The sequence below is a fragment of the Theileria equi genome (genome assembly GCF_000342415.1).
Source record: "Theileria equi strain WA chromosome 4 map unlocalized gcontig_1105316255033, whole genome shotgun sequence".
In the NCBI taxonomy this organism is placed as follows: Eukaryota; Apicomplexa; class Aconoidasida; order Piroplasmida; family Theileriidae; genus Theileria; species Theileria equi.
In genome coordinates, this window is record NW_004668228.1 from 1 (window position 1) to 27,283 (window position 27,283).

At 38.5% G+C, this 27,283-nt stretch overlaps 16 protein-coding genes across 16 annotated transcripts; 4 read left to right on the forward strand and 12 right to left on the reverse strand.

The window, feature by feature from the left end:
• BEWA_011810 (signal peptide containing protein) lies at positions 1-820 on the reverse strand (the record flags this gene model as incomplete). The annotated part of the gene is made up of 1 exon (XM_004832017.1): positions 1-820. A coding segment is annotated over one exon (820 nt), but the record flags the coding sequence as incomplete, so codon positions are not given.
• An 872-nt stretch (positions 821-1,692) lies between these two features.
• Positions 1,693-2,867, reverse strand: BEWA_011820 (zinc finger protein DHHC domain containing protein). The gene is made up of 2 exons (XM_004832018.1): positions 1,875-2,867; positions 1,693-1,840 (listed from the first exon to the last, which is right to left on the reverse strand). Exons 1-2 carry the CDS (start codon positions 2,747-2,749, stop codon positions 1,786-1,788), a joined length of 930 nt encoding a protein of 309 aa, XP_004832075.1. The 5' UTR covers positions 2,750-2,867; the 3' UTR covers positions 1,693-1,785.
• Positions 2,868-2,933: 66 nt separating this feature from the next.
• BEWA_011830 (protein kinase domain containing protein) lies at positions 2,934-5,828 on the reverse strand (the record flags this gene model as incomplete). The annotated part of the gene is made up of 8 exons (XM_004832019.1): positions 2,934-3,008; positions 3,046-3,123; positions 3,157-3,296; positions 3,330-3,458; positions 3,495-3,633; positions 3,666-3,841; positions 3,875-4,039; positions 4,073-5,828. The coding sequence occupies 8 exons, from the start codon at positions 5,826-5,828 to the stop codon at positions 2,934-2,936; spliced, it is 2,658 nt and encodes an 885-aa protein (XP_004832076.1).
• Positions 5,829-5,954: 126 nt separating this feature from the next.
• Positions 5,955-7,259, reverse strand: BEWA_011840 (acid phosphatase protein, putative; the record flags this gene model as incomplete). Its single annotated transcript, XM_004832020.1, has 2 exons — positions 6,712-7,259; positions 5,955-6,661 (listed from the first exon to the last, which is right to left on the reverse strand). The coding sequence occupies exons 1-2, from the start codon at positions 7,178-7,180 to the stop codon at positions 5,955-5,957; spliced, it is 1,176 nt and encodes a 391-aa protein (XP_004832077.1). The 5' UTR covers positions 7,181-7,259.
• A 369-nt stretch (positions 7,260-7,628) lies between these two features.
• On the reverse strand, positions 7,629-8,570 carry BEWA_011850 (zinc transport protein, putative; the record flags this gene model as incomplete). Its single annotated transcript, XM_004832021.1, has 2 exons — positions 7,629-8,395; positions 8,432-8,570. The coding sequence occupies 2 exons, from the start codon at positions 8,568-8,570 to the stop codon at positions 7,629-7,631; spliced, it is 906 nt and encodes a 301-aa protein (XP_004832078.1).
• Positions 8,571-8,954: 384 nt separating this feature from the next.
• Positions 8,955-10,188, reverse strand: BEWA_011860 (50S ribosomal protein L3, putative; the record flags this gene model as incomplete). Its single annotated transcript, XM_004832022.1, has 4 exons — positions 9,944-10,188; positions 9,827-9,901; positions 9,484-9,622; positions 8,955-9,448 (listed from the first exon to the last, which is right to left on the reverse strand). Exons 1-4 carry the CDS (start codon positions 10,178-10,180, stop codon positions 8,955-8,957), a joined length of 945 nt encoding a protein of 314 aa, XP_004832079.1. The 5' UTR covers positions 10,181-10,188.
• Positions 10,189-10,250: 62 nt separating this feature from the next.
• On the reverse strand, positions 10,251-11,653 carry BEWA_011870 (RNA recognition motif domain containing protein; the record flags this gene model as incomplete). Its single annotated transcript, XM_004832023.1, has 4 exons — positions 11,382-11,653; positions 10,984-11,310; positions 10,692-10,947; positions 10,251-10,657 (listed from the first exon to the last, which is right to left on the reverse strand). The coding sequence occupies exons 1-4, from the start codon at positions 11,589-11,591 to the stop codon at positions 10,251-10,253; spliced, it is 1,200 nt and encodes a 399-aa protein (XP_004832080.1). The 5' UTR covers positions 11,592-11,653.
• Positions 11,654-11,816: 163 nt separating this feature from the next.
• Positions 11,817-12,607, reverse strand: BEWA_011880 (U6 snRNA-associated protein, putative). The gene is made up of 5 exons (XM_004832024.1): positions 12,426-12,607; positions 12,348-12,389; positions 12,197-12,295; positions 12,043-12,157; positions 11,817-12,004 (listed from the first exon to the last, which is right to left on the reverse strand). The coding sequence occupies exons 1-5, from the start codon at positions 12,429-12,431 to the stop codon at positions 11,931-11,933; spliced, it is 336 nt and encodes a 111-aa protein (XP_004832081.1). The 5' UTR covers positions 12,432-12,607; the 3' UTR covers positions 11,817-11,930.
• Positions 12,608-12,725: 118 nt separating this feature from the next.
• Positions 12,726-15,375, forward strand: BEWA_011890 (conserved hypothetical protein; the record flags this gene model as incomplete). Its single annotated transcript, XM_004832025.1, has 5 exons — positions 12,726-13,367; positions 13,406-14,221; positions 14,256-14,431; positions 14,476-14,972; positions 15,017-15,375. 5 exons carry the CDS (start codon positions 12,726-12,728, stop codon positions 15,373-15,375), a joined length of 2,490 nt encoding a protein of 829 aa, XP_004832082.1.
• Positions 15,376-15,492: 117 nt separating this feature from the next.
• On the forward strand, positions 15,493-16,575 carry BEWA_011900 (conserved hypothetical protein; the record flags this gene model as incomplete). The annotated part of the gene is made up of 1 exon (XM_004832026.1): positions 15,493-16,575. One exon carries the CDS (start codon positions 15,493-15,495, stop codon positions 16,573-16,575), a length of 1,083 nt encoding a protein of 360 aa, XP_004832083.1.
• Positions 16,576-16,585: 10 nt separating this feature from the next.
• Positions 16,586-18,115, forward strand: BEWA_011910 (conserved hypothetical protein; the record flags this gene model as incomplete). Its single annotated transcript, XM_004832027.1, has 1 exon — positions 16,586-18,115. The coding sequence occupies one exon, from the start codon at positions 16,586-16,588 to the stop codon at positions 18,113-18,115; it is 1,530 nt and encodes a 509-aa protein (XP_004832084.1).
• Position 18,116: 1 nt separating this feature from the next.
• BEWA_011920 (conserved hypothetical protein) lies at positions 18,117-21,278 on the forward strand (the record flags this gene model as incomplete). The annotated part of the gene is made up of 1 exon (XM_004832028.1): positions 18,117-21,278. One exon carries the CDS (start codon positions 18,117-18,119, stop codon positions 21,276-21,278), a length of 3,162 nt encoding a protein of 1,053 aa, XP_004832085.1.
• Positions 21,279-21,994: 716 nt separating this feature from the next.
• On the reverse strand, positions 21,995-23,359 carry BEWA_011930 (conserved hypothetical protein; the record flags this gene model as incomplete). Its single annotated transcript, XM_004832029.1, has 1 exon — positions 21,995-23,359. One exon carries the CDS (start codon positions 23,357-23,359, stop codon positions 21,995-21,997), a length of 1,365 nt encoding a protein of 454 aa, XP_004832086.1.
• A 22-nt stretch (positions 23,360-23,381) lies between these two features.
• Positions 23,382-23,802, reverse strand: BEWA_011940 (conserved hypothetical protein; the record flags this gene model as incomplete). Its single annotated transcript, XM_004832030.1, has 3 exons — positions 23,382-23,476; positions 23,513-23,614; positions 23,652-23,802. The coding sequence occupies 3 exons, from the start codon at positions 23,800-23,802 to the stop codon at positions 23,382-23,384; spliced, it is 348 nt and encodes a 115-aa protein (XP_004832087.1).
• A 603-nt stretch (positions 23,803-24,405) lies between these two features.
• Positions 24,406-25,399, reverse strand: BEWA_011950 (conserved hypothetical protein; the record flags this gene model as incomplete). The annotated part of the gene is made up of 7 exons (XM_004832031.1): positions 24,406-24,546; positions 24,581-24,688; positions 24,722-24,883; positions 24,917-24,978; positions 25,014-25,072; positions 25,128-25,248; positions 25,288-25,399. The coding sequence occupies 7 exons, from the start codon at positions 25,397-25,399 to the stop codon at positions 24,406-24,408; spliced, it is 765 nt and encodes a 254-aa protein (XP_004832088.1).
• Positions 25,400-25,402: 3 nt separating this feature from the next.
• BEWA_011960 (conserved hypothetical protein) lies at positions 25,403-27,269 on the reverse strand (the record flags this gene model as incomplete). Its single annotated transcript, XM_004832032.1, has 7 exons — positions 25,403-25,574; positions 25,607-26,243; positions 26,278-26,385; positions 26,416-26,673; positions 26,708-26,756; positions 26,793-27,101; positions 27,138-27,269. The coding sequence occupies 7 exons, from the start codon at positions 27,267-27,269 to the stop codon at positions 25,403-25,405; spliced, it is 1,665 nt and encodes a 554-aa protein (XP_004832089.1).
• Positions 27,270-27,283: the final 14 nt, after the last annotated feature.

Genomic DNA, 27,283 nt, shown 5'->3' on the forward strand with positions numbered 1-27,283 from the left:
CACCTTTGCTTATGCCTATGGAAATTAGAGAAGAGTCTCCCCTTGTGTAAGACCTAGCGAAGCAACACTTTTGACCAGCTCCGGTTGATTTCCAAAGTTCTTTATCTCCATCTGTCACTGAGCCTATATCATATCCATCCTTTGGATAATACTTCTTGGAATTTACTCCATTACCAGAGCGGTCACCTATATGTACTTTTGACTGGTCAGGATTTGCAAGATCAAGAGTAATAGGAGTACCATCAACATGATCAGGTGAAGGAATAATTGGAGCACTAATCTTCCCGCTAGCATTGGTATTACCAGATGATTCAGCAACTGGAGAAGCAGATTCACTCCCCTCTAGTCTCCTTTTGGCACGTTCTAAATGCTTTTCCATCTCTTCCTCTGGAGATTTTTCACCATCCTTTCTCATCTCTTCCAGCCTGTGGTAAAACTCTGTAATGGTGACGTCCTTCCATGTTCCATTTACTCCTTCGAGGTACTTTAAATCTAGTCCAGTGGCACTCTCAACCTTTAAGTAGATCAGCATGGAGTCCCCCTTGCTGTAAGCTTCTACAAGAGTGCATCTCTCACCAGCTTTAACCTTCCATACTTCCACTTCCCCGGTAAGAACCTTGGTCAGAGCAAAGCCATCCTTTGGAGTAAATACCCTTTTAGTCACTCCGTCCTTGTCGTCGCCAGCAACATGTACTGATCCTTCGTTTGGATTCAAGAGATCAAGTGAGACATCTGCAACCTCTCTACGGAGACTATTTTGTTCTCCACAGTGACATAGTCTCACAAGAGACACTGCCCAAAGTGCTGCCAGAATCTTCATCCTACTCCCGCTTCTCAACTGGTGTGAGCAGGATGGTCAGTAGGGATGAATGATGATAACTATGTAAAGAAGAGACAAGAGACAATGTGCAATAGGTGTGACAAAAGAGTATAGGTCTAAACAAACAATGGGCACAGATACAAATTTGTATTCTGACCCAAAATACAATAGACTACAAAGAGTACTTATTATACTCACTGAATTGCTCTATGTATAGAGTGATGTGATATATTTCAACACTGACAAAGAGGAAAGAACAATGACTTGATAAAGTCGATACAAACAAGAGACAGAGAATAAATTGTGATGTCTTGTAGGAATGGTGGATGGGGTGATATGACGCATGTCTGTCAGGTACGGGGTACGGAAATATGCGCGAATATAGGGTCTAAACGGTCGGAAAGCGGGAAAATGGTCACATACACTGTAAATAAACCCAGATGTCAGCTGATCTCAATGAGACGAGTCTGGAATAGTACTCATTTACCCTTTATACGCCCATGGGGGCTCGCTTCGGCGTTTTGTCGAATTTAAAAACAAACAGAAAATACAACCCATGAACGTTGAAAAACAAATGTCTATGATAAATTTAAGTAAAATGATTACATTATCAATGAGGATATACCCACATACCGAAAAAATTTCGAGATTTAGTGTCAATTCGGCGATTCCATACAACGTCTATGTATTCTAGAAAAAATCTATGCATTATATTTCTAAATAAAGCATTCAACCCTGAAAGATGTAAGAACTAGCGATCGTGACCGCAAGAACCCTGTCTATGTTCGTCACCACAGCGGAAACGGGAGATGGGCAGGGTATCTCCCTACGCTAGTCAAGCATAGATAAAATCGTCTAAAATTATGAGCAATTCCAACTGGAATCAGTCTGGTAATGGTTGTGTATTAATACTAGGGGATGCCTCCTCCATCCGAGGTAGCCCTAGCCGAGAGTACGACTATACGCTAAACCTGGTTATCACCTCCTTGTTTCTTCATCTCCCGTTTCCGCTGAAGCTTCCTAAAGAATAGTATAGGAGTCGACGTGAACAAACTTCTTGTCGATAATTATGCGATCGACGCACCAAGTCCAGCAGCTGCTTTTATCCTGGTCATTTACTAGGTCCCTGCATCTCATAGTGTAATATTCAAAGGTAGTGAGTCCCTTGTAGAGCAGGTAGCAGTGGAGACCTAGGAGTTGCCAAAGGAAGAGAGCGGAGATGACGCTGAGGATGAGAAATGTATAGTTTAGGAAAAAGAAAAGGCCAGAATTGCAACCTCCATAGAAAACGATCCACGATTTTTGTGGCTCTCCGCTCCAATGTCCCTGGATTATCACAACGAGTGACGTGACGCTGATAAAGGTAGTGAAGACAGTAGAGAGAAGAATAAGTGCAAAGAAGAGACTGTAGTTGCTCCTTCCTATACAATTGTTGACCCAAACGCAGTGATGGTCGAAGCGAATAACACATTTGTTACAAATATTACAGTGTTTACTCGTAGAATCGACCATTTTGCAAACGTCACAATGAGACTTTTTTGGTACGACCCGTTCTGGGTCTTTCTTGGTTCTCATTTGTCCATCTCCATCATTGACTTCCGTTCGTTCAGTCAAGTTTGAACCTGTCTCTTTGTCTCCATAGAGAACTGCGCGCGCATTTGGATCTGCGGGATCAGAGCAACACACAGCCACAAAGAGACCTGCGATAGCCAAAAAGACGACTGTGAGTGAAATTGGAATGAAATGAGCATATCCAAAATTCGGCAGAAATATAATCCACGATAACGTTATTAATAAAATTCCAAGAATGTATGATACCACCTGGTAAAACTGTATAGGCAGTGAAAATCCATTTTTACGGTGATAGGTTGCTGTAGATTTGTCATGTACAATGTCTCTGAGTACACAACACGGAGTTGTGTCGTCCATTTCTTTAGTGAAGCATATTACTTGAATCCAAAGGGTCACTAATGTATAATTATGCCACCTGAGCACGTGCTACGAGTAGATTCCATTGAATCATCTACTTTTTAAAATTAAAGAGATTGTTATTTATAAAATGTATCATAGAAAGCAGGGCACTATAAAGGCCAATAATTATGGGCGGTTAGCCTTAAAACTCGTTTTCCCATCCGTCGTCTTCGTCCGGCAGATCACTTTGGTCGGAAATCTCGGGCTGTTCGTTATCCTACATACACATTGCACTCTTAGCTGTATCAACTTACTTCTTCATTATACACTTCACCTTGAGGAATCAATGGAGGGACAATGGCTCTTCCGGCAAGCTTATCCCAATCAAAACCCTAGAGAAAATGCTGAAATGGATAAAAACAAACCTTAAAATACACATGATCCTTTATATCCTTGAATCCATTCACCGAAGCTCCAATACGTATCTCTGGCACTCGACACAAAAAACTCTTTATCAAACTCATAGCCTCTTGATCTTTGACATAATCTGGGAATGTGAGTTCTCCTGCACAACGTTACATTAGATATCAAATCAAACCAGTCAGAATATCCCTAAATATCTCAATTTGATCCTGAGCATCACTGCCAAAGGGCAGTGGTCCACAAATAAATTCATAGAGGCAGACTCCAAACGACCAAATATCGGCCAAACAACTATATCCTTTACCTACATGTTTATTTAAATGAAGAGAATAGAGATTACCTAGAATAATTTCTGGAGCCATGTAATGTGGCGTTCCAATGAGTGTATATGATCTTCCATTGATCTTTTTGGCACAACCAAAATCTATTAGTTTAATATATCCTTGGTGATCCAAAAGGATATTTTCGGGTTTCAAATCCTACAGTCGTAATAAATAAACATCATTCATACCCGGTATGCGATTTGTCTTTCATGGAGGTATTCAAACGCCAAAATTATTGACGCTAAATAAAATTGCGCCTGCGGTCTTGATAGTAACCCCAATTTACGTATTGCATCGTACAATTCACCGCCAGTGATTAGTTCCGTCAAGAAGTAAATGTTTTCAGAATCTTTGAACGTTTTTACTATACAAGTTATATTATAAGAAAAGTTCAAACCTAGTTGGATAATAAAGGGATGATCATTTTGGGCCATAATTTCCCTTTCCAGCTTTATGTGTTTTTGCTGCTTTTGAGCTCTTATACACCGCCTACTTACGCATTTGAGTGCAAAGCGTATACCAGTGGGTCGGTGATTGACCATTCTTACAATTCCAAATGTTCCTAAGAGGATATTATAGTGATGATAAAACATACCATTTCCTATGTTCTTAATCACGTCCAAGTCTTCAAAAAGCACATTCGTGTCTTGTATCCGAATTCTGCTTTCCAAATGAGTCAACATGGGAGGTTCTACAATTTGAAGAAATACAGATTTCTCTACAACCCATAGGTCAACGTCTGTAATGGTACATGAAACACTGGCACTTCTTGGTTCATCGTATAGTAATGCACGTTCGCCAAAATAGTCGTGTTTTCCCAATGTGCGTATATGAACACCATTTTTGGTAATTTCAACTTCCCCTCTATTTATAATATAAAAAGCATCGCCATATTCTCCTTCCTTAATAATATCTTCGTCTTTACTATACCGCACAGTTTTGAAAGCCTTTATAAGTGTATCACGTTGTTTATTGGACAAGTATCTGAAAATATACATCTTGTTGATTACTGCCATTTTGTTATTATAGTCCAGTTTTTCATCAATATAACCGGTTCCGATTATCATATCTAGTGCATGCTTCGTCAGCAATGCAATCTTACAACCTATAAGAATCTTTCCACGCGTAATACATTTAACGGTGTGCGCAAACTGTAAGTCAGGTGATAGAATATATTCTTCTCCAAATGAATCCCCCCTTTCCATTATTCCCATCTCAGTATTTTCGTAGAGTAGTTGAACATAACCTTCAAGAACTATAAAGAACCTAATACCCTTTATTTTTTCTTCCTTGTGTAGAATAATATCTCCTGGTTGAAAGTCTCGTATACTCGCAGATTCTATGAGTTCTGTAAGCTGTTCAGCTGTAAATTGCCGGAGCAGGCTCGAATTTTGCAAATACTCCATCATTATATTACGTGATAATACATTGTTTAGGTTTCCTAAGACCTTTGTTAGGATTTCCCTTCCAAGCGAAACACAAAGGGTTTCTTCAGTTGCTTCCACGGTAGCACTTCTTGGTTCATCGTATAGTAATGCACGTTCGCCAAAATAGTGCCCCTTATTTAGAGTTCTAACCTTTTCACCATCTATAAATACATCTGCCTTTCCTTGTTTTATAATGTACAAAATATCTCCATATTCTCCTTGAGTTACAATTTTATCTCCAGGTTGAAACTTTGAATCCACGAGGGCACTTGTTATAATATTCTTCTGAGATTCAGAAAGTATCCCAAAGATGTTAACACCGTCTAGAAACGCTCTGTTTTCGGTATAGTTCCGTGTTGATAGATGCATCAAGGTTTCGCGAAAGACTACTCTCGTGACTCCCCAAAGTCCTCCTAGAGTATCTTTAGAGCTCTTTACATCCACATCCTTAACCCTTATTGTCGCACTTCTAGGACAGTCATAGATGAGTGCAATTTCCCCAAACGATTTACCTCGTCCTAAAACTTTAACTGGCTTGTCATTCACAAAGACTTCAAAGTTACCCTCACTTATAACGAAGAAATATGAGCCATGTGTGCCTTGTTTAGTGATTGTAGACCCGATTGGGAATACAAAATAGGACATTGCGTCGACAAAGGCTTCAATTTCATATTCGTTCAGTGAGTTACATACAATGTTGTTACTGAGCACTTCCCGTAGAAACACCTTATCTTCTTCAGTCTTTTCCCGTTTAACTAGGTGTTTTATAATAGTTACATCCTCCTCTCCTTCGTCATTTCGCCTATGTTTGTAGGTAAACGTCCGCTGCCTCCTGAGAGGGGCTTGCGTTTGGTTTATTGACGTGTTTCTGGTAATAGAAACACGTGTGGAGGACTCAAACTTTTCGCTTAACTCCTCTACCATTATTTAAACTTTATTTACACTCACCGCACAAATACACACCCAGGTACTGTCTAAGAAAGTACACATATCACCATATAGAAACAACTATAAATTTGTAAAATTATACCAACACCTCTGCAGAGTTTTTTAATTAACGGACTTGCCTAGAGTTGTACTGGTAGCCAAAACAACATGAACCAGTGCAATTATGATACCAATAGTACCAACAATCCTAGTGAATGTGTCCTTATGTGTAACGTTTCCAAAGAAACCAACTGGATGGAGAATAACATCTGGTAATTTTGATATCTGTTGAATCTCATTTCCAAATTGTCTCTGCTTCCTCTCCTTTGGAGCTCTAGTGTGAGAGAAGATAACTTGACCAGTTTCTCCATCTATAAACTTTGTGGTAAAACCATCAGCGTCAAGCTCATGGAGGCAGAAACCTGGAGCATCGCTAAAGAACTTGGAATAAGATGACTTTAGGAGAGCCTTCCTTCCCTTGGCACCTCCAGAACCACAGACAATAAGCGATATGTCTTGATAATCTATAAACTCCATATCATGATCATGTCCAGCAATATAGGCATCGACTTGAGCCTCCTTGAGGAGGGGAAGTAAGTGGTAGGCCAAGTTTGAGTCTCCCTTTGAAGCACCTGAAGATATTATAGGCTTGTCACCGACAACAATAATGTAGTCTACAATTTTGGGTGCAATTTCTAAGGTGGTCTTCAATTCGTTCCAGGCCGAATCCGTGACATCCTTAAAGGGAAATGCATGAGACAAGATCCAGGTATCTATGAATATAAAGCCAACACTCATGTCCTTGTGACCACTCTTTAACAAGGATACGCCTAAAAGTTGCATGTAAACGAATGGTACGGCATATAGACATAAAACGTACTTGCGTTTGTAGCAAAGTGTGTAAAATAGTGATACCACCAATTCGGCATAATAAGCCTAGGAAGCCCATTTGTCTTCTTTCCTTCCTCATTTACAGTAATGGTTTGCCCATTAAGGTATATTTGTTGCGACCTGTTAATCTGAGAGTTGTAATCACCTTGCCAATCTCCAGAACCTAGTACAGTAAACATGGGTATGTCCATAATTCCAGAATCATCGTTATAGATATTTTCAAACTGTGAGATCCACTTATCGTCGGAGATGCCAGAAACACCATATTCAAAGTTAGAGCCTGGTGATACGAGAAATGTAACGCGTTCATTTTGTACAATTTCCTTGAGTTTTCCAGCTACTTTAGCTTGTGTTTTTGTTCCAGTTCCCCAATCCCCTATGGACGCAAATCGCAGTTTTGCGCTCACAAAACTGCAATACAGCAGAAATAGGGAAAATGCCGCACACATCTTGATCATTTTCGATATATTTCACCCTTTATAGATTATAATACATGAGATGCACAAATGACCGAAGAACTGTGCAAAAGAATTGAATAACTCCGAAATTTGTGATGTCTAACCCATCGGTGTGCACCATAAGGCCACATCTGTATCTGCTATATCGGACTAAAATCCAAATTTACTAGACACTTTATAGACCAAAGCGTTAAAAATGCTAAATACGATGTGCTGGTTAAATGTGTGCAGATCTACAGCGCTGGGTGACTATATGGGCAATCGGTGAGATCAACTTGGATTTTAACGCTATAAACCAGGACTTGGAGCTCGCTCTCGTGATATAAACTGTACATAAGTCATGAGTATAGACACAGAGTGGAAAATACCACTCATGGGAATACATATGAACGACTAGACTAGTACTGAAACCTAGAGGTATACGGTAAAATTACAATGCATTTACGTTTTACCCCTCAAGAACTGATGAGAGGAACAAAATTAGAGACATTAAAACTGCTCCAGATACAAAAAATATCCACAAAATGATACGTGAACGTGCCTTTTGGCCGGTATTTGCGGTAAATAGCTCGAATGCTAAGTATATGAAAAAGCCCACAGCCAAAAGAGAGAATACAACGAAACAAGTATTTTCCTGACTTGGAATAGCATAGTGACCAACTAAGATCCCAATTGGAACGCAAAGCGCGAATACTATAATACAAAGGTTTTCACAAATCTCCGATTTCATCAAGTTTGTGATGGTACTTGTGAGCAGCAGACACTCCGCCCATTTGTGAGCTAAGATTCCAAATGCCATAGCCCACATTGTTGAACCAGTTTCACATCCTATTAGAGATCCTTCCAGTATAGAATGAGCGTAAAAGGACAGGAGTAGATAAAGGGATCTAGATGAAAACAGGTGCTTAACCTTTGAAAATACAACCTTCATCATTCTCCTTTGTTTGGGCTGGTAGTAGTCCTTCATGTCTGAATTTTCAACGTCCGATAGCGTTGGGCTTTGACTCTTATCGTCGACTGCATTTGTGTTACAATTCTCAGCTGCTTGGTGGTGACCGCAGTGATGACCAGCAAGGAAGTCTATTGTCACCAACAATAGTATCGGGGATATTATTACAAATCCACGCATATCAACCCCCCAGAGTGTTAGTTTCTCATTGCGAGATTGGAAACCTTCCGGAAGTAAATGTGTTATGGCGAGTGCTAACAGGGCTCCTGAGCATTGTTGTCAATGGATACATGTAAACCTACCACTTGTAGCATTGTTTATAGTTTCAACATTGAGCCATTCATTGCGATATTTTGAGAGAGTTGTGACAATTTTTGGAGCATAGCAGAAGAGCATGGTCTCCGCAAATATCAGAGACGAAACTATTGCCTTCTCCTTCATATTACAAATAAAACGATCAGGAGGACATTTTCCTATAAAGAGTTTAAAAATTTTTAACAGAGGCCATCGGAGTAGATTTGGAGTCTCGTCCCCATTTTGGCCTGCAGCAACTGCAAAGTTTATTCTCTGGGTCTGGGATTTCTATACTAAAATACACGAGAGCACTTCATAGAACACATTATATTGACTTGTATAACATTGAAGCATGAGAATGTGTATATTTTAATGGTGCCCTGGGCTAGGTGCAACTATTCACGCGATAGATCCCCAAATATGTGGATTTTCACATTTATTATATCACCAGTAGCTATTTACTAGTTATAGCTGATATGATGGATATACGTATTCTACAACGTGTGTTGTTTGACAGATGCCTTTCATGTCTCAACGCAATAGTTCTTTAACTGGAGGTTGCATATCAGTACCAACGGTAACATATGAACCCTTTGGCCCAGCAACCAGCCCTTTTATATATAGCATGGAGAGTTCAGGGTTGAGCCCTAGAACCTTGATCTTCCTAAATGTACGCTTTTTACACCCAGCTCTACCAGGCATTCTTTTTCCGGGTCTTACAGATCCTGGAGTTGTTGATGGTCCTATGGAACCGGGTCCTCTGTGATGCATAGATCCATGACTCATAGGACCCCTCTTAAAACCGTGTCTTTTGATGACACCTGCAAATCCTTTTCCTTTTGTTATTCCAGTAACTCTGACGTGTGTACATCCTACAAATGCAGAAGCATCCAGAATTTGTCCCAGAACAAAGTCATGTGGTGGTTGTAGTTTTACTGGGAATAGATCAGCGTTGTTTGCACAAATTTTTAAAAGTTTACCCATCTTTGGTCTAGGGTTCCAATGGCGCTCCCAGAGTGGTTTACCTAATTAATAACGATTAGATGATGTAGGGAAATACCGTAAGAAACCATTGCATAACCGAATTCCATGAACTCGCAGATGGTACAGGGTAGAACATGCAGTGCAGTAACGGTTTCTACCACCCCGTCTGGTGACCAAATTTGACCTACGCCATGTTTCTTAGCCCTTAACTGGATCTGAACATTCGTATACAAGAGGATTAAGCAAAGCCAATCGCTAGATTGAGATATTTGTAGTACAAGCATACAAGAGACAGATGGAAATGCAGAGCATCTGAGAATATCTTCAAGCTAGAAGAAGCTAATAGAGCATAAATATCGTAGCAGAATAACAAATCGCAAGTGAATGTACGAATGATGTGGAATTCATGTCATTATTACCTTCTTGTCAGTTTCCGGCCATCTGGTCTTCCACAAATACGGTCTTGGAGCCTCAACATCTCGAAATATTATATGCTAAAAGCATTAATATGGTTAAAATGGAAAGAATTCACTTACTTTGGTGCCAGGAGGAAGGTCTTCCTCAGCGGCGTCAAAGAGCAGGAAATTCCTGCCATAAGGCTCTTCACTTGGTCCTCTAGTTATAATTGTAGGATAAACTCCATTGCGATATATAAAAGCTGGATTGTTATGCAATATACCAGTTGTTGCGATGTGTATAGCCGAACAGGCAGCGACACGTTCAATTATCCATATCAAGAGCAGAAATCTTAGACATTTAGCATACATATACATGTGAAGGGAAAAAATTGGATTCCATAAATAATGACTACCCTATTTGGAGGGATACAGAGTAATCCAAAAGTTAGTGTGATCTGCGGTGGTAAACATCAGCGTAGTCTACAACAAGTTCTCTTCCATCTAGAACATGTTTGGTGTTCGGTTCTAGAACGGCATGTATTGAACTCTTGTTTGCAAATGTGAGGAATCCGAACCCCTTGCTTCGTTGGTTGTAAGAATCTCTTGGGATGTATGCATCCACAACCTCACCAAATTGTGAGAAATAGGCACGTAGACCTTGAACTGTTGTATCAAAGCTGATTCTACCAATGAACAGTTTGGGTGTAGTTCTTTCTCTTTGCGGCCTGGCAGATGTACCTGGAGCATATTGATCACCACTGCTCTCATTTCTGGCAGATCCAGAGAAAACATAGCTAACTGGCTTATTAGGATCAAAAGTCGCGGCGTTTTGCCGATAGGGTGGAATAGAAGCTGAAAAGAGTGTGAAATAGTGTGAAAAACATACGATTGTAAGGCTCCCTATCTTGGTAGGGGAATGGCCTATCTACACGATCCCTCCTGGGAAATTTATCGGGACGATCGCTGTAACCGTCATAATGGCGTTTATAGCGACCTGGATCACGGTAGCTATCCCTTTGATAAAGGGGTTGTCCGCTAGGTCTCCTATTAACCCCTCCAGCTCCCGAGTGATATTTTTGTCCAGTTGCTCTATCAACTATGACTTCACGACCCATTATTATATGAGGAACGGTCTCAAATACCTGAAAGTACATTAGTTATCCGTGAATAAAACAAACCTTTTGAATGGCCTCCTCATTATCAAATGAAATGAATCCAAATCCCTTGTTTAGATTTGAGTTATTCTGTTGTCTAGGACAGTACGCATCATGGACAGTTCCAAATTTGCTGAAATATTCTTCAAGATCATCCTCTGTAGCTTCAAAAGCTATTCTTGTGATAAAAATTCTGTGGGCATTGATCTTTTCTTCATCAACACTTTGCGCGACAGGAGCTTCAGCGTTTTCCACGGGTTCCTCAGGTACCGGTTCTTCCTCTGGAGCTTGGACTTCTGGCTCAGTAAGTGGTTCAGGGGAAGCTTCCTTAGGCTCTTCAACAACTTGGACCTATAAAGATATCATAAAAATGATCATACAACAAAATTAATTGATGTTGCTACAAAGATTTGTATACTCACCTCTGCGGGCTCAGAAGCAACAGGTTCCGACACAGGTGTAGTTTGTTCAGGGCTGGAAATAGGTTCTTCTTCTACAACCTTCTTCTTTGCCGCCGTCTTCTTGGTTTTGGCAGGAGCCTTTGCCTTGGTTGCGGCCTTTGTGGTTTTTTTTGTTTTTGCTTCCGCAGCCTTTTTAGTTTCAGCAGTCTTTGCAGTTTTCCTTGGCGCCATCGTCTACAATTTTAGGGCCAATTAAATCTCCGCTGCATTATGAGACTTGTTAATACAAATTTAATGGAGAGCAGACACCTATAGTGTTGCTACATGCCACACAGAATTGGAATCTCAGAAACCCCTTGTAAAGGGTTGAATTGTTTTGCTAATTACACGACAATCGCTAGGGTGTAGCTTACTGCTGAATTTAGCACCGACACGCCTCTATGTGAGATGTATAACAAAGTGGAGTAAGAATTAAAACTGATTCCATATAACAAACTATTTTCTACTGCTATTGTGAAGGGAATGTGGTTTTCTACCGCGGAATCCCATGTGGTCGCCTCTTCCTGCACATTAACGTGTCACCCGTGGGTCCCCTAACACCTTACCTCGTCCTCTCCCAGAGTATGCCACAGCATTTGGCTTTGCTATAAAATTTGTGATTAGTAATGTGTTTTGTACTTACCAGCTGGTTTTGACTCTTCCTTTGCGAGTTCAGCTACCTCGTTTGGGAGTCTCAGGGATTTTACGTTATTTCCACGGATGTAACACTCATTTAACTTCCAGAAGTCGGTCCCACTCTGTTTGTTTATATTTAAGTTATCTCTATTTTGGCAAACCTTTGAAGTGCAGACGACGTTTAGCATGTGTATGTTCATAAAGGCATCACAAGACTCCAAAATCCCGCTATATGTTTCTCCATTCTTCAATTCGATTAACTGTTTAGATTTTGTTAGTATACAGTAGTCGAAATGGGTGACATTTACTTACCGTTGGCTGATTTTTACCAGCTCTCAAAAGTGTTAAGGGTAGCTGATGATTTAAGATTAAAATGCGAACAAAACAAACCACCATTATTACGACAAAACTCCGGGAAACTTAATATCCTAATGATATAAATAGAGTTGCGATTACTGAGCTAATACGCGCTGAGCCTAGGATAAACTATCTATGAACATTTACGTATTAAAAGTCGTTGGTTTAAAACCATATCATAATGTACATTATATATGCCAGTAATAACTCCCAATGGAAGAACGTTAGGTGGAGCGTTGTGAGGATGTTGGAGCACAGTCTATATTTTACCCTTCACGTTTATATATCGCATAGCCACGAAAAATACCGGGTAATACTACAATTTTGTTCCAGATGAGGTTGTTGCGGATATATGGGCAACATTTGAGGGATTTGGGACTGTGTAAAGAACTCAATGGAAGTTCCAGCAATATATCATCCCTCTCGCCCAGCAAACCTACAAGAAGTCCTACATTATCGAATAGACGACACTATGGTGATATTAACCGGAGTGCATCGACCAAATTGAATGGCGATGATAGGCCCAAAAGATTACCACTAGCCCTCGCTAACAAACGAGAGACAAATACCAAAGAAAAAGGACTCGGAGACAAACACGGTGTTTCTATAAGTCCATTTTCAGATTCTCCGGGTAGACTTCCCGGAACCATTGATGCAAACAAATTTGTGAATCCTCTGAATGCTACACCCATTGCAAATATGAAGTTTTTATACTTAGAAAGTTGTAAGGATTTACCCATGCTAATTCCCAAAGAACAGCTATTTGTGCTTAAAGATGAAAAATGCGAATTTGATGATAGTTTGATTGATTCTTTAAAGGTATCAGGCAAACAGACCCTAGCAAACACTAGACTATATGAAGTACCAAATATTCTGAAAGGTATTTGTATGAAAAAGGTACCTGTGGAGATTGGAGTGTTTCTTGGACTCGCAGAGTCTTATTTAAAGTTGCTTCCTGGACGAAACGTTAAAGAGGTAACTGCTTTTATTCACATCAATATCTTATACTACAGCTTATCGACTCGTTTATAATATTTAGCACATATTCGGATAGCAATCTTAAAATAGTAAACTATATGTTGCAAGTTGTAGGAACACATCTTGAACGCAAACTCCAGGCGTTCATTAGTCTTGGACCAACAGAAATTATCAGGTCGTTGGCTCATTTGATCTCTGCCAGATCTGGAACTAATATTGAATTTTCTCTACCCGATAATAAGCAGGTGCTTAGTGTTATAACCTCTGATGTTTCTAACCTAAGTGATGATTCCAGAGGGCTGCTTTTTTTTATTTTGGCATCTTCGGATTCATACCCTCATTCCAACACAAAATATGAACCAATCTGCAGAGAGTTATCTCATTTTATCTCGAATCATCGCAAATTCTCATATGATACACTCAGAATGTTAGTTAGCATATCCCACAAGTTTTGTGATGACAGTACATTAGTTAGCGGGATATTTACTTCATTCATGGAGTATAAAAATAGGAACATTACAAATATCTTAACTGACGCTCTTTTAAAGTTTAAAACCAAAGTTTTCGAAAACTATCCAGCCATTATTACTAAGATAATGGATGGATTTAAAAATGTCTCACCAGAGTTGGTCACAAGTCTTTATTGTCATCACCTTAAGCATAATTTAAGCCTAGACCAAGACAGAAAATATGAAGATTTCATAAAAGCAAACTGGGAAAATTTTAACCTGAGTGATATATCGAATATTGTTAGACATCTAAGTGTTTACGGACAACATAAGAATGATATTTGTTCCTATCTCTACGACAGATTTTTACAACTACAACAATATAACGGACTATCGGACGAGGTTACTTCATCATCTATTTTATACATTCATTTAGGTGTTTGATTGCATGTTGTCCTTTTCATTCGTAGGTTTCATAAAACATCACTTTAGGCATATCGACCCTCTTAAAGCAGTATACCTTACCTCCAAAAATAATTTGAACTATTTGGCATACCTGTTTTTACTTTCGAATATTAAAAATCCGCAGTTGTGGGATATTTTATTATTCAGGTTTGAAACGTACACGTTGTATCTTATTATATGTAATGTTGTAGAGTCGCACACGAATGCACACCTTGCGCTAATTTATACGAAATATTCCAAAGCGCAATTTTGCTGGAATATATTCCCAAAGATATCCAAGGTCCAACTGGTAACAAATTTATGAAGATCTTCAAGCAATCCAAACATCAATACATGCGGGAACAGTTCTATAAAGCCAATGACTCAGATATACCATACAGGCGAATATTTAATTATTTGGGCTTATCGTACAAAAGAGATCATGGAGTTCTGGATCTGTACAAATTCCCGTATTTCCTTGATCACTATGGCATCTTAATCGATACGAAAAAGTGTAATTCTGAAGCAACAGGTTATTTAATGGGTGAATATAAATTAAAGATGATGATTTTAAGAAAATTCGGTTACAAGCTCGTGTCTAGTACAAGTAAAGAGTGGAATATGTTCAGGGATAGTGGTATGTACCATGATATTCGAGGAATGGCTGAGTTTATGTTATCTATGGACCAATTTAGAGAAGTAAGAAAAGGTATTTTTACATACATTACTAATTAAAATACCAAAACCTTATAGGTTTACCATATAGAAATCGAAATGCTCCGATTTTATCGAATGTAAACCGTGTGGTTACCAATAGTTTTGCATATAAGAGGAATGCCAGAGCACAAGCATCGGTAGTGCCACCAATGGGATATAATCCACACTTGGAGCATTCAGGAAAGATTAAGCCTCCACGTTACAGGGGAAAAACTTTACAAATAAAGTCCCAGAAATATTTACCGCCTCCGAAGGTAAATGCCAAATTGCGGACAGATGTAAATGGACCATTTAATCCAATAGAACCGCGGAAGCCTGTTGATGTCTTACAAGAGCCTCGTAAGAAAGTTTCATTGGAGGGTAGATTTATGGTACTTGGCAAGGATGCAACGTAGATTAGGAATCGGAAGTACCCTTTGTCGGTAAGGATCACCTGTGCCAGTATACACCGACTAAGCGGAATAGAAAGTGGACCAAAGTGATCCAAACACTAAAAACTATCTATTTCTATGATGTTTGCTAATCTATTCTGTATTTCATTATCAGGTGGTATTACTTTGTTACTTGGCACAGCAAGGGTTGCCTCAAATTACAAATTTAATGAGACTCCTTCACACGAGGAGTATTTATCAAAGGATATCTCTGATATAAGTCGGATTATACACCTCGAAGAGATTGATAGTATTCCGTGGGAAACGGAACAACCTGGAAACAGCTCCAGTATTTGCACAAAAACATTGCAAAGTGACTATGAGAATGCAGTATATGGTTTATCAGAACATTTTGGTTGTGATGTGAATTCAATTTCGTCCGCTTTATTCGACTATAGTAAGCATCCTCTCTCCGGACCCCCTCTAGACCACAATTTGCAAAATAAGCAACACATTGGGACTACACCAGGTTGTACAAGAGCAAAGCTAGCTGCACGTTGCAGTTCGTTTCTAAAATTGGCAAATTGTATCTACTCTAACTATATAGAGTATGCTAGGAAGGCTAAAACGCAGCTTGCATTATCAAATGACGCCATAAAAGTCTTTGAAATTTATCCAAACAACAACTTGATCAACAAATACAACAGTGTTGCGGGAGGTGGTATTGGATTTTTGTTTAGGGAATTTTTAGGAAGCGTTTGTGCTTTTGTCCATAACGCATGTGACTTACTTCATCCTCAGTTTAAGTTTGACGAAGAACACCGTAAGTCACAGGCTTGTATAGTATTTGATATAATAACGCCATTGAAGGGATATAACAGCTTATTCGATAAAGCCCTTCCAGCAAAGAGGAGACTGGAATTGGTAACTGAAGAGAAAAAGGCATTTTTAAACTACTATAACCACAGGGTCCCAGAACTTGTTCTGTCACAGATTGATATCCCTCTTCTAGAACCATTCAATAAATCTTCTAAACTGAGGGATTATAGAGTTGGCCTATGTAATACTCGATGTCAAACTATATCACAATTGCACAGTGAACGCGAAAATAACAAGGAATACAGCGCCGCTGGTCGTTATCGCATATACGCAATTTGCGTCCAGCTCGCCATATATTGCAATATATGCAAACTTTGCGAGTCAATTGGTGTTAAGCTTAATTAATAGACAGAATATGGATACCAACATAGAACATACTATCCTTTCAGAATTTGTAACAAATAGCGATCTGGATCGCCTATTTGACTGGTTACATGAAGATTCAAAAAGAAACGTGATACTGAATAATTTTATTAGTGAGAGGGTAGGACATCAAGACGTTTCTAGGTTCATTTGCGAACATGCACAATTTTTGTATACTGGGAAAATCAAAGAGCCATACAAGCTCTTTGACAATGAAGACCTTAATAATGTCGCTACTGCATTAGGGGGTTCTTCGGTTTACTCTGGCGGAAAACGTAGCAACAATGACTATAGGAGGCTACCTTCATTTGAGCGAGCAAGTGGCTTCATGTCAATCTTGGAGCAGGCTTGTAGAAAGGTTGACAAATCTCTAGCATATAGCTCAATTTCTCAGCTTTTTGGGCATGTCAAGGATGATGCAGCACACCTGCTAAGGATCTTGACAGATGTTATAACAAAAAGCGAAAAGAGATCACCATTAGTTACTAGCTCCCTCGTTTCAATATTGGAACATGTAGAAGGTTGGAATATTGATAATGCTGAATTGTGTGCATTCCTAGAGTCAATGAGTAAGATTAGGGAAGAAGATGATTCTCATGATGTAGTTCCGGCTTCGCTTCATGCCTTCATTACAAAGATCGTAGCCAATCGCAAGAGTGACAATGATACCTCATCGTTGGCCAATATAGTGTGTAGCCTTAAACAGAGTCCATTTAATTGGATAGCTTCAATGTGTCTTGTACATACAACCAGCATTGCGGGTCCCCTGGATACCATTCCTCTCAGTGAAGCAATATGTGCATTTACACTATTGAGTTGCAACAATAGTACATTTCCAAAGGTATACACGCTTGAAACAGTTGCTTTTATGTGTTTAAAGGTTGCACATGTACTCGTAGAAAACTCTGACACAGATGATGTATATTCTATGGGAATCTCAATGTGTGATATAGCAATTTCAAATCTGAGGGGATATAACCTAAATTCTGGCCAAGAAATTGAGAATTCGGCGCTGATCCCTTGGCAGCCCGTGGAATTCCTCACAATTTTGTTGGACAAGTCCCATGAAAGGACCGAAGATGTATCCAGACTTCTAAAAGGCATTTTATTTACGTTAGATTGTGGTACAAGGGATCAAATTTTAAGAGGTGTCCTGAAATCTTGCTCTACTGATGTTGGACTGGCACTCTCTATTGGAGAATGTAAAGAACAGAGCGTACAGTGGCTAGGGTGCACACACTTTCATACGGAATTTGTAAAGTCGGCAATAGGAATCTTAAAAGATCGTTTAGCAAATGTAGAGAACATACAAGAGTTTTCTTGTTCATTATCTAGGCTTCTCAACTGGCTCAAGTTTCTTTGTCTATGCAAATACAGAAATCATTACTTGGCGTTCATTAAGCGCTCCTTGATTGAAGATGTACGGAGTAAGTTTGTTAGCTCTTTGGAAGGGGTTGTTGATAACCAGCAGAAGTTAATAGAAATGTTATTTGAAGAGTTGTTGCAGCTTTTAGAGAGGTAAAATGACAAGGAGATTGGAAAACGCAAAGTACCACTGCGGTTCCCTATTGAGACTTTACAAGAGCTGTCTAGTTGAGTGTAGAAACCTAGAATGTCATTTTGGAATGAAGACTCAACCGTTGTACAACTACATTGAGAATAAAGTATATCCATCTGATATAGTAGAAAAGTTCTTGTTGGCTATTTCCAAATGTATAATTGTGCAAGAAGAGAGTGAAGTGGAAGACCGATATGCAGACTCCCTTTTGGGATGCGACCTGATGAAAGGGGTGGATGAAGCAATAAAGAAACGTGAAGCGGAATTGAATAGACACTGGAAAAGACAATCCATATTGTTTAATGGAATCAAGGAGAAGGGAAAAGATGTGACTGGTCTATATATACAGCATCCTTGCGAGTTTTTTGAAACAAGTTTGGGAAGGGCTATTGTAGAATATTGTGGTAGGAAAACCATATTTAACATGCTTGTATTTCACCGTACATTTATACCAGGTCAAATTGAGAGGCCGGGTACTCTGGATATTTTGGACTATATAAATGGCGTAGAAAATGATCATAGCCAACTTGGCGATGTGCTGGACGGTGTTTTAAATGGAATGCAGAGGTTTAAGATTAAAAAAAGGTGCATGCATATACCTCGCCCAGATATTTTGATACAATGTTCTGGTCAGCTTTTATTAAAGATGCAAAGTGTGCCTAGTACAAAAGAGGTTTGTATGCAAGAGAGTTGTTTTCAGAGGACTCATGTACACAAACAAAAGACTTGGTCAGAAATTATTGTATTTAGAAACCAAATTCTATATAGTGATAGTTTTAACAAAAAGGTTGGTTTACCTTATAGCTCAATAGTTGGAAGAATTAACGTGGAAGATAAGCAAGCAGTGTGGAGGCTCTTGAGTATGATCCTTACGAGTGGTGCAATTTGTGACCGTTGTACCTTGACAAGAAGGACTGAAATTGCGAATTTTTTCAAGATTGTTCCAGACGAAAGGCCTGGGTATCGTACCATGGCCAGACATGGTACTCTGAAATACGGACTCTATAGAGAATTTTTAGATTTCCTCGTGAGAGCCAAGGGAATAAAATGGAGTAGTATCATAAAGGTTTGCAAGAGCACACAAGTGGCTAGCGCTAGCTCTAATTTTCGTACGGTAAAGGTCTCTAGGGTGTATACATTTATTAAGCTAGTGATTAAAGCTACGATATCTCCAACGTTATTGTGCGGGTATCACAACTATTCCAGGTTCTTGGAAGTGTGCTTCTCGCTAATAAGATTAAACAAGGGTGAAAATATCACAATGGCACAAGTTATGCACAAGTTCCGCGTAAAGGGATGTACCTGGTCAAATTGCGGAAGTTTTCACTCCAAAGGCCAAACTCGCACGATTTTGAATTATTTATGCAGGATTATATTCTTCCTCCTCCAGTACTTTATTATTCCCATTTTACGTTCGCATTTTTATACTACCGAAGCATCCTTTTCAATGTATAGGTTGCATTATATAAGGAAGGTAACTTGGTTTAAAATGGTACAACACGCAAATAAAAGACTGTTAAACTCATCAACTGATTTCAAGTTATCTACGAGTGATCATGGAATACCCTTGAGGTGGTCTCCAAAGCAGTCTGGAATGCGGCCTATTATAAATTGCAACATTTATACCAATAATGATAGGAAATCCATAAATGCAGTCATGAGACCCATTCATAGAGCGTTATCTTTAAACTGCAAGTTGGTCCGTGTTCTTGGGAATGGTGTTTTAGGTTTCCCTAGAGCTCACAGGAAACTGCAAAATTGGTGGTTCCGTTTCATGCGGATAATTCGAAATAATAATATGAAAAATGTTAACTTGTATTATCTTGTTGCAGATTTGTCAAATTGTTATGGGAACATACCTCATTCTGAGCTTTTGAGAATTGTAGAGGGTCTTCCATTGGTGGATGTCCTCTTTTCCAAGGTGTACAGGAGAAACCTAGTAGGTAATGCTCCAGATGTGAACTCTTATGGGAAATTTGTGGAGTTGGCTTCTGCCACTGGAACGTACTCAAAAAATCTTGCACATATTCAAAAAGAGAGTCTAATTTCTGGGTCTCATGGATCTTGTGTGCTTGTATCAAAATCGTCATCAAATGGCTTTACTAAAGTGACTAGACATGAAATTTTGAGAGCAGTTTCATCTTTGCTTAATTTGCAACACATTCATTTGCCAAAAACAAATAATTCTAGGTTTATACATTCTGGTATAGGGGTGCCACAGGGATGCTGTATATCAAATATTTTATGTAGCCTATTTTTAGCAGATAGAGACAAGAATATCGCACCTTTGTTGGAATCAATCTCTAGTAACGGTAGAAAGCTTCCGAATCTACTCCTTCGTTGGATTGATGACTTTTTGTTTGTGTCCACTGATCAATCCACAGTACAAGAATTGTACAGACGCCTGTATGACGGGGTTTTTGGTATCAGTTTGAATTTATGCAAGACAAATTCTAATTTGGATATTTTTTCCAAAGAAGGGAACCTAGAATGTAGTAATAGTCCTCTAGAGTGGATTAACTCTAGATTTGAATTTGACATTCAAAAGGGTCTTATAAATGTAAAACTGCTTCCTTGCAAATCACAAGAGTGTAAGATCAGGGATACTCTTTGTCTTGCAAGTCACTCTGGGTTTTCTTTTATGTTTAGTTTTTTGGAGCAACGGATTATTGGATATTTGACAAATAAATTATGTCACAAGATTTACACTTCAACGAAGATTAATAGTATTGATTGTATTTTAGAAAATTCGTATACAGCCATGTTAATTTGTGCTTTAAAGCTATATTGTGCACTTGAAGTGCTAGTTTTTGATTTTGGTGGCTTTATCAATGCAAAGTATATTTATAAACTTTTATGTAGACTCGTTTATTGTACAGAGTCGTTGGTCGCAAGAGGGGGCTTGAAAACTCAAAAATATCACTTGGATAAGCTCCTAATGATGGCATTTGTGCATGTGTTTTCAAGGGAAGATACCCATGATGGACAATCTAGGAGGAAGTTCAATCTGGTGATGAAGAAATGCAATATGCATCAAGTTATTAGGAAATTGAAGTATATAATTCACTCTGTTCCAAATGTGAAGTACTTGTACAAAATTTCCTCTAGAGGAAAATGTATAGTATAATTTTTTAATTTTCGATTCATATATTGATAAGTTTATGATTTAAGCATATGTAGAGTTTTTATGATCTAGTTAATTTCTTAGAGCGGATATACTATGCATCATATTTCTCTGGACGGACATGTACCTTAATATGTACCAATGATATTAAAATTTGTAGAACCAACTGTTGTGAATTTGATTACCAAAACGGAATAATAGTAGAACAAACAAGAGTTGTATAGTTGGGTAGTTTGTGCATGCAAATAAGCAATTGAAATTTAACTTGGAAAATGAATGTTTACGGCGTCAAGAGCGAATTAATGACACGACTATAATTTTTAAATAAGTATTACACCACAAGCTATCACAAAATGTATCAAATTCATGATAGTAAACACTCGTACTGTTACTTATGAATAATGAAGTTGCAAAGGTATTTCGGAAAAGTGAACGAGTTTTTATTTTACATACCAAATACACTATAGTTGGAGCTACGTATGTTATCTTATTTTCTCTACAAAGTGAGAAATATTTTAACGTGGTATCGATTGAGGAACATTTGTTGGTAGCCCAAGCCTAGTGGAGCAAATACAAATAGACATTTGATACTACCTACAATGCATTATGGATGAAATCCAATGTTAGTTTTACACGTGGAGTTTTAATCACAAATTTATATAGTCAATGGAAGCGATAACTGAGTTAATATTGAGTATACAAATAACATAAATTGAATGTTACGCTTCATGTGTTCGTCTCTGGCTTAAAATATTTTCCAATTTAGAGGACCCAACCCACTTTCCAGATTTTGATAATCTGAGTCCCTTGATACCACCAGAATAACATGGAAAGAGTCGGTGAGAAACTCCTTTCTTGTAGTATGGTCTTGGAGGTAGTTGGAAGGATGCAGGTTTTCCTGTGCTTTTGTACAACATGAATGGAGGCGGCTCATAGAGCCGTGGTGCACGCCATACAAACGGTTTTAAATTGCTCAACCAGTTTTGTCTCTTTCTTTTTCTTATTGCGCTATGCCTCTTGTATGTGATTTTTTTGTATTGACTACAAAACTTTAGTACAGATTCATCAATCTCTATAATCCTCTGACTATTTCTGCTGTGATAAACCGGAGCGGGAATAACCTGATATTCTGGACGTTTTATTTGTCTGATTTTACACAAAGCGTTGGCAAATGCCCTAGCCGTCTCATAATCCTTATCTACAAATCGAATTTGTTTCAAGGAATATTTTGGTATTATATTTTCCAGCTGCAAGATTATATCATGCGATTCTTCAATCATAATTTCACAGGCATCTCTGGGTTGGTACCCATACAGAGATTCTCCAACATGTGGAGATACAATGCTAGAAATACCTAGGTCATTTAGAGATGAAAGTGCCCTTTTAAAGGTGTATCTCAATCTCAGAGCTGCTTCTCTGGTATTGCCTACCCAGTAATATGGAGTGACTACGAAGGCCAGAATAGTAGTTTTTGCAACACCATATGTTGGAGTCAGTATTACATCTCCAATTTCCAACTTGTGCGATTCATCAAGTGCCATTCCGTAATTGTCTTTGTAGGTATCTTTTCTAGATTTCAACTCTTTAATTTTCTGAGATATAAGAACTTTAGCCCTCCTTACGAGCATTTTTATCAAGCTTGGACCACCAAGTTCCACGACCTTTAGACCAAATCCGCAATGAGGAGTTAAATTTGGTGGAATTGGGACAATTAAACAGTCCGCATCTATCTGAAGAACATCACCATGTTCAGCAGTTATAGTTCCAAACTCCTCAATTTTTATTTCCTGTAGGATCCCTTGATAGCCATTAGTTTGTAAATCATCCATTAGTTGGTCAGGTATGCCATGAATTTCTTCCAAAGGCTCTTTGAAGGGAAATTTACATTGGTCAATGAACTTGAAAGTATCCGTTGGGTTATGACTTCTATTCGCGTTTACAGATTGCAACCAGCTAACTTGCTGTCTAAGTGCACGTTCCCTGATGGTTTTTAACCGACTCTGGAGAAAGGATCCCGTCCCAAAACTACGGCTATTCTGGAGCAACGAGGGATTGGTAAATAGGTAGACCCATTTTTTACTCATAGAAATTGTATGAGACATATTTTCAATCAGACTTTTTGTATCCGTTGTTAGTGAAAATCAGCACGAGTTCTTCCATCAAGGCCAAGGGAGGATCATTTATGCCAAACTTCGCCAATGCTAGAGGATGATATGATAAATGTAATAGAAACTAACCTAATGACAAGTCGTTATATATATTCAATTCGTGAGAGGGAGCAGAATAGCGAGGGTCCAGTGAAGGGTCTCTTTTCAGCATACGGGAGAGAATGGCCTCCTCTAAAGGCAGGATAAAGCATATTGAAAATGTACAAACCTTGTTTCTTGAAATAGACCGATTCTTCCGCAGTCTTCTTTTCGTCCGCAAAGCGAAACGAAGAAAAACCCGCACAGATCTTATATTGATGTTTAGTCTTCTCTAGAACTCGCAAAATGGAGCGGTTAGCAGCTAGTAATGTAGACGCCATAAATATTTAACAAATTAATGATACAAGTGTACTTCAACGGAGTTGGAATCTCGCCGATGCTCATCCAAGGGTAATGTTAGACAAACTTTGATGCAATTCGGTGCAAAACTATATTTATCAAAATAAATTACATCACAGACTAAAAGGTGGGTTTTGAACATCGACTTCTAGGGCACACATTTCCGACAGCTTGTGCGCTCCTCCTCTAGACACCCTCGTCAAGTTGTGGATTTCAAAGGATATCTAGGCTTCGTACAAGACGGTATATCCACGATGCTTCCACTAGACCACACGTATGAGGGAAATCTCGTGAATCATGATAACTGGGCATACAACACAAACCCATACATAGGGGCAACACCCTTTGTAAACTGCATCGGAAGCAAATGTAAGAAGAATCACTTGAACATTTACTATCAGTACGGAGAAAAGACACACAAAGTTGACCATTTGCCATTTGTGGCAATGTCAGCCTCCTTTATTATCCTCGTTTTGATCATTATTCTATTCTTTTACAGAAGAAGCAGAGCTAATAGAATGAAAGAAGAAGCACTTTTATCAAGAATGGGAGAACTTGAAGGAATTGAGAGAGTGTAAAGATTTTTACATAGCATTTTGACTATCCAGCTCTTTGAGCTTGTTTGTTACCTTGTTAAATTCTGGTACAATTTTATATAAAATGGTGGTAAGCAACGTATTTAGAGATCGTGTAATGTGAATGGTAATGCTACAAGAATCCGAGACCTATAAGTAGATAGATGTTGAAGATTAAACTTACACTCGTATTTCTCAAATCGTTTTTAATTTCCGAGAGTTTTTTTTTGCTATTTGCAGTCTGCGAAAGTAGAGTTATTACTTCTTGTTTTGTTCCTTGTGGCAATGGTTCCTTATAAGAGATAATATAGATTTAGTTGCCTACCTTCAGTGTGTTGTGTAAGGTGAGTAGTTTAATATATCCCCGGAGCTGTAAAAGTTTGGTGTTCATATCCTTGTAAACTTTGAGTACGATTTTATAAGCCCTGAATGCGTTGATCAAATTTGGATCACTGGGTTCGCTGTCACAAAGGGAGATTTGTAGACTCTGAGAATTGTGATTATATGCAGAATCAATTACCTTATAGTAGCTGAAACAGTCTTTACAACACTTTACGGCTATACCATTGTCGCGTGGGTAATCTGCAACATCGTTATACTGATTGGATAAAACAAACCCGGACCAATTGTAATTGAATATTCACATTTCTCGCAGAAGGTACCATTACAAAGTTGACTATACAGAATGTGTATTTATTATACACGATGCACATTTAAGTTGTGTAAATTACCATGAGAATTTTGATCGACCTCCAAAGAAACTGGCCTTGAATGTGTAGCCACAGATATTGCACAAAACAGTATCCTTTTTCACATAGTGTATTTTTAGAAGCGATTTTATATCATCATATTCTATATGATCACGTAATATGATAGTTGTAATGCACTAACTTTTGTTTTTGATCGCATTTGTGATCCTCTGCTTCCTAGGAGGCATATAGGACCTATACAAGCTACGAATCGACCTGTATTCATCAGTAACATTGTTATAGATAATATACATTTATTAAAAAGTGGTTACAAGGTCATAGTAGTCGAATACACATTTTATGGTGTGAGCATGTGTACTCTGTGCGATTTTATCCCTGGCTCCAGCCATAAACTGGGTCAATTTGTCCTCTCCAATTATTCCAAGGATCAACTTCCATATTCTCTCCATTGCACCGATGACTTCCTTCCTGTTGAAGATAAGCTAAGCTCTGTAACATACCGGTGGAGAGTTTTACCGAGATGTTCGAAATCATCCTTCATCTTTACAATTGTTCCATTAAACACTTTATTTTCTTGTAGATTCGCGATAGAATCCTTCAACCCATTACCTTCACATACCAGCTGCAGGTACAGAATTGTAAGCCTGCAATGGATATCATAAAGGTAATAAATCGTATCATCTGGTATATGTTCCAATAGTTTTTCGATACATTCCAATCCGTTTACAGTGTGAATCGAATTTGTGAGTGTGAATATGAGCTCCATCGTTTGAATCATAGTTGATGCGCAGGCCAATGGAGCCCTTTCCAGATAGAGATGGTAGTGTTTTAGGTAGACAATTGTACATTCTATGTTGTCCATAAACAGTAATTTGTCCATTAGTTCTTCCATTGTATCGTAAAGTCTTACATCGTCCTCCTTGTATGCTAAACTTGTTAGTTTTATAAAACACTCCAAGCATTTGTCTAAATGCTCATTAAACCTTAAAATGTCCGAATACACTCTTTTTACCATTTCACGGAGGATTCCATCGATTGGATGCTTATCTAGTTGAACGTTTTTACATTCAAACAACGTACCGTGCATATTATCGAGAACTAAAATTAAAGCTGAATAGAATTCACCCATGTGTATACCTATCAATATGATATTATGGTAGTATATAAATACCATTGGTAGTGTTTGATATCAGCACTAAATACGGTAGAGCAACCCTATGGTCATGAAATTCCGGAATGGCAAATATAGATTCATAGGACCTTAAAATGATTCTACAACCTAGAGAAATTATTTTACTAAGAAACATACCAAATACTGAGAGTCTACATGGTATATTGTACAGATTATAGCCACTAGCTAGTTTATTATATAGCTTAATATCTGGATATTTTGCTGATTCTTCGTTACAGAAGAATTCAACAACATCATGTTCTACAGCAAGTTTTGTGATAATTAGATTAGGCTCACTAAAGTTTGTTTTAGCAGGGAGATAAATTAGCTGTAACATTGTTCCTAGGCTCCTGAGGACCTTAGAAGGCTGCCTAGTTTGATGTTCGTCAATATCCTCTATAAAACATTAAAACGCTAGACAACTACAAACCACAAAATCCATTTTCATCACATATGGCGCAAATCGATGAAAACAATGCCTGTCAAGGATGCCTATATAAATCACTGATACATACCGATAAACTCGAGAGATGCAATTCAAGGCTTTCTGCGGTAACCTTTGCAAACCTGCAGCAGAATTTAAGACTGTTCTCCATAGGATCAATATGATAATGCCAAGAGAATTGTTCTGGAGAAAGAAATGCGATCATTAGCACCATTCCATTGACAACAAGTTCATGATGACTACGTCCATAATCCTTGTTAAACACTCTCTCCAGGGCATCTTTGGCTAACTTTTCCAGCTTACAGATAACTTTTACAGTATAAATCCCTTGCGTTTCCGATTCTTCTTCAGAAATCTCAGAGTCATTCGAGCAGAGTTTCTAGATGGACTTGATGAGACAAGTTTTAAATCTTACCATTCCCTCACGAATTCTTTCGAATAGCTCTCTAATACCAGTCTTTGACTCGTGTTTATCCGTAGAATCTTCGTTATTTTTCCGAGACTCTGCCGCTAGTGTGTACAGCAGATGAACAAGGGTGACGTTCATATCTAAGATCAGAC

What these genes read in the sequence shown, in the direction of transcription:
- BEWA_011820 (XM_004832018.1), bottom strand. Translation starts at nt 2,749, where the DNA reads ATGGACGACACAACTCCGTGTTGTGTACTCAGAGACATTGTACATGAC. An exon ending in CGCATAATTATCGACAAGAA is followed by an intron (nt 1,841 to 1,874) that starts GTTTGTTCACGT and finishes ACTATTCTTTAG; the next exon opens with GAAGCTTCAGCGGAAACGGG.
- BEWA_011880 (XM_004832024.1), bottom strand. An exon ending in CTGGTAAAAATCAGCCAACG is followed by an intron (nt 12,296 to 12,347) that starts GTAAGTAAATGT and finishes AAATCTAAACAG; the next exon opens with TTAATCGAATTGAAGAATGG. An exon ending in GGAAGAGTCAAAACCAGCTG is followed by an intron (nt 12,005 to 12,042) that starts GTAAGTACAAAA and finishes CAAATTTTATAG; the next exon opens with CAAAGCCAAATGCTGTGGCA.